We start from the raw sequence: 2,768 nt of genomic DNA, 5'->3' as shown, positions 1-2,768 counted from the left end.
AGATGGGGTTTCACCATGTTGACCAGGATGGTCTCGATCTCTTGACCTCGTGATCCACCCGCCTCGGCCTCCCAAAGTGCTGGGATTACAGGCTTGAGCCACCGCGCCCGGCCTCCCTTTTTAAAATTTTTAAGATAGGCTCTTACCCTGTCACTTAGGCTAGAATACAGTGGCACCATCGTAGCTCACTGCATCCCCAAACTCCTGAGCCTCAGCTTCCTGAGTACCTGGGACTATAGGTGTGTGCCACCATGCCTAGCTAATGTTTTTATTATTCATAGAGACAGGGTGTCACTATGCTTGCCTAGGCTTGTCTTGATTCCTGGCCTCAAGTGATCCTCCTGCCTCTATCTCTGAAAGCACTGGAATTACAGGAATATCCTGGAATTGGTTCTTTAGAATAGATTTCCAGAGTGGAATTATTGAGTTTAAATGTGTAAATAGTACATGCTCCTCAGTATACATTGTAAAATTGCTCTGCAAAAGGGTTCTAGCACACTTCTATGTGGAATGTTTGAGGATGTGATGGCACTCTTAGGTATAAACAAACAAACACAAAATAGTAGCTGGACTCAATGATTGGACAAGAATTCTAAATTCATAAAATACTGAGATTATAAATCTTAGAATAGATTTTGTTTGTAATTCAAAAGCCTAATGGTCAGAAAACAAAATAGTTTTAAAGTACTTTCACCATTTTAAGGATCTTTTACATAAATTACCCAGCAGTATTCCTTTGCCTATTGGGAAACCTCTGTCTTCCAGTTTTGTGTCCTCTGTGCCTGACTTGGCCTCAGGTGCTGATGAACGTTGATGGACTGTGGAAGTACTAGGTTAGGTAGAATACTATGTAGGCTTGTTTGAATTATTCATACTGACTTTTTTTTCCCCTCCTCAAAGATTCTGAAGACAATCCCCAAACATTGCTTTTTTCTGCAACTTGCCCTCATTGGGTATTTAATGTTGCCAAGAAATACATGAAATCTACATATGAACAGGTGGACCTGATTGGTAAAAAGACTCAGAAAACAGCAATAACTGTGGAGGTAAATTATTTACTTAGTTGCCAGAATATAAAATTGTAGATATTTTTTTTTGTCTGTTAGTATTAAGACTGGCAAATAGTCTTTTCCAGGTAAATACTAAATCCATGTGAAATGCTAAGGAAAGATATTTCTATTTGAGCTGTATCTGATACCTGTGTTTTAAGAATTTTATCATTTGGTGGCCTGATTTCATTTCAGAATCATATGGAACTTAAATCTATCTGAATTATGTAAACATGAAATCACACTTCGAATTTAAACATTAGAGGGCAGCAGAGAAACCTAGTGCTTTGTGTTTAAGCTTAAAAGTGTTGAAGCTTAAAATTTCACCTTCAATTCTGCTACTTAGATGAATTAATTTCACTGAGGAACAGACCTGTACATTAACCTACTACAAATTGCATTTTTAAGTAAATGAAAGGGCAAAACATACAGAAACTTTTTGGTTATTTGGTTTCCTGTAGAAAGCTAGGGAAGGCATTTCCTTTCCCACATTTTCCTGGTTGTCAGAAAATAAAGAAGTTAGATGCTCTTTGGAGAAAGGGGAGAGGCATTGGGAGATGGACAGATCTTGTTACTTTATGCTTTAATGGCTTATTTAGGTATTTTCTCTCAGCAGTGGTGGCTGCAGATAATCAGGCTTGAGTAGTTGTTTCCAGGAGCAAGACATTAGACCATTAGTGTTGTGCTCACTGGTTATTGTGTTGTGATTTTAGTTTCCAGCCAAGCTTTACTAAATAGATTTAGTTTTTTTCTTCTTCTCATATAAGCATCTGGCTATTAAGTGCCACTGGACTCAGAGGGCAGCAGTTATTGGGGATGTCATCCGAGTATATAGTGGTCATCAAGGACGTACTATCATCTTTTGTGAAACCAAGAAAGAAGCCCAGGAGCTGTCCCAGAATTCGGCTATAAAGCAGGTTGGTCCTTCCCCTTAATGCCAGCAAAGCTGGGGATATCAACAAATCTTCATTTTAGGCATATCTGTTCTTGGTCTGATTTTCATTTATTCAATGACTACCAGTTTATTTTAGTTTAGAAATGAGGCAGAGTTTTACTCTGTCACCCAGGCTGGAGTGCAGTGGTGCAATCTGGGCTCACTGCAGCCTCTGCCTCCTGGGTTCAAGTGATTCTTCCACCTCAGCCTCCTGAGTAGCTGGGATTACAGGTGGGCACCATCATGCCTGGTTAATTTTTATATTTTTAGTAGATAAGGGGTTTCACCATGTTGGCCAGACTAGTCTGAAACTCTTGACCTCAAATGATCCACCTGTCTCGGCCTCCCAAATTGCTGGGATTGTAGGCATGAGCCACTGTGCCTGGCCAACTTGTTTTTGAGACAGGGTCTCATTCCCTTTGCCTAGGCTGAAATGAAGTGGTGTGACCATGGCTCACTGTAGCCTCACCTCCAGGTAGCATGCACCACCATACCTGCTAATTTTTTTTTCCTGGATGGTGTTTTATTATTGAGATATAATTCATGGGGCACATAACTTACCATTTTACAATGTACAGCTCAGTGGCTTTTAGCATAACGATGAGGTTGTGCCACAGTCACTACTATCTAATTGGGAAGACTTGTTTTCAGGTGTACATGTGAGGATGTGCAGGTCTATTACATAGGGAAACGTGTGCCATGGTGGTTTGTTGCGTAGATAATCCCATAACCTAGGTATTAAGCCCAGCATTTATTAGTTATTCTATCTGATGCTCTTACCACCC

At 40.2% G+C, this 2,768-nt stretch overlaps 1 protein-coding gene across 1 annotated transcript in view; it reads left to right on the top strand.

Annotated features, from left to right (window-relative positions):
- Positions 1-2,768, top strand: part of DDX21 (DExD-box helicase 21) — a 31,031-nt gene that overhangs the window by 14,636 nt on the left and 13,627 nt on the right. The window contains exons 7-8 of the mRNA XM_017548934.2: positions 901-1,046; positions 1,817-1,966. Coding sequence (XP_017404423.1) covers positions 901-1,046; positions 1,817-1,966 — 296 coding nt within the window. The remainder of the gene's footprint in view (positions 1-900; positions 1,047-1,816; positions 1,967-2,768) is intronic.

Source organism: Cebus imitator, unplaced genomic scaffold, assembly GCF_001604975.1.
Source record: "Cebus imitator isolate Cc_AM_T3 unplaced genomic scaffold, Cebus_imitator-1.0 Scaffold215, whole genome shotgun sequence".
Lineage (NCBI taxonomy): Eukaryota > Metazoa > Chordata > Mammalia > Primates > Cebidae > Cebus > Cebus imitator.
Note: the sequence above shows the minus strand (reverse complement) of the source record. Positions and strands in the feature narration are given on the sequence as shown.